The 1,076-nt window shown below is 35.6% G+C and overlaps 1 protein-coding gene across 1 annotated transcript; it reads right to left on the bottom strand.

Moving 5' to 3' along the window:
* LOC107577388 (myosin-6-like) lies at positions 1–1,070 on the bottom strand (the record flags this gene model as incomplete). The annotated part of the gene is made up of 6 exons (XM_016263472.1): positions 1,035–1,070; positions 901–928; positions 687–795; positions 345–437; positions 187–250; positions 1–95 (listed from the first exon to the last, which is right to left on the bottom strand). Coding segments are annotated over exons 1-6 (399 nt in total), but the record flags the coding sequence as incomplete, so codon positions are not given.
* Positions 1,071–1,076: the final 6 nt, after the last annotated feature.

The following is a 1,076-nucleotide window of genomic DNA, read 5'->3' as shown; positions in this document are numbered from 1 at the left end:
CAGTTCTGGTTTCTTCTGAGACAGGATCTGGTAGAAGATGTGGTAGTCTCTCTCAGCCTTGAGTTGATAAGTGACACGAGACTTCTCCAGCAGATCTAAATGAATTGATGCATAGATGAATAACAAAACAGATACATTTCATTAATGTGTGATTGTTGGAATGATGTTGGGCAGTAAAGTACTTACACGTCTCAATGTCAGCAGAAGCTAACTTTCCACTGACTCCAAAATGGATACGGATAAATTTACCCTGTAAATATAGCAAGACTACAATATATAACATGCTCATACAACAGACTGTGAAGCAAATATAAAATATGTACACCAATTTGAACCCCACTTACGAATCTGGAAGAGTTGTCATTTCTGATGGTCTTGGCATTACCAAAAGCCTCCAGAGCAGGATTACACTGGATGATTTGATCCTCCAGAGTACCCTGTGAAATTTTAATTTTATTAATAATTGTGTAAAACATTTGGTATACCATTGACATATGACATTGTTTTATGTTGTCTTGTAAAATAATAATAGTAGTAATCCATAAATAATCTAAGTCACAGTGGAAGAGAATTTGTGACTAATACTTAACTTATGAAGACATCATTAATTGAATAATTATTTTTGTATGCAATGCTAAAGGTATATTCATTCATCCAGTATGAGTGAATCTTTGGGAATGAAGCACCTTTTTCTCCATTGATGGATCCTTCTTGGTGGTTGGTGCTGCTGCAATGCTGGCAAAGTACTGGATCACTCTTTTAGTGTTCACAGTCTTTCCAGCACCGGATTCTCCACTTAGAATAAAAACAGCAAATTAAAAGACTGATAAAATGCAGCATAGATAGAAAATATCGGTGAAAGGAGAAATGTCATGCGACATCATCATGTGTATTACGTACGTGATCAGGACAGACTGGTTTTCTCTGTCTGTGAGAAAGAAAAAAACAAGAAAGTTGGCATTTTAAATTTATTTACACATTGCAATATAAATCTCCGAAAACAAACAACATAAATAAATGCTACAAGTCATCACCTGACAGCATGTACTGGTAGGCGTTGTCAGAGATGGAGAAGA

Source organism: Sinocyclocheilus grahami, unplaced genomic scaffold (genome assembly GCF_001515645.1).
Source record: "Sinocyclocheilus grahami isolate Dianchi unplaced genomic scaffold, SAMN03320097.WGS_v1.1 scaffold5911.1, whole genome shotgun sequence".
In the NCBI taxonomy this organism is placed as follows: Eukaryota; Metazoa; Chordata; class Actinopteri; order Cypriniformes; family Cyprinidae; genus Sinocyclocheilus; species Sinocyclocheilus grahami.
The sequence above is the reverse complement of the archived record's forward strand: the minus strand, read 5'-3'. Positions and strand labels throughout refer to the sequence as shown.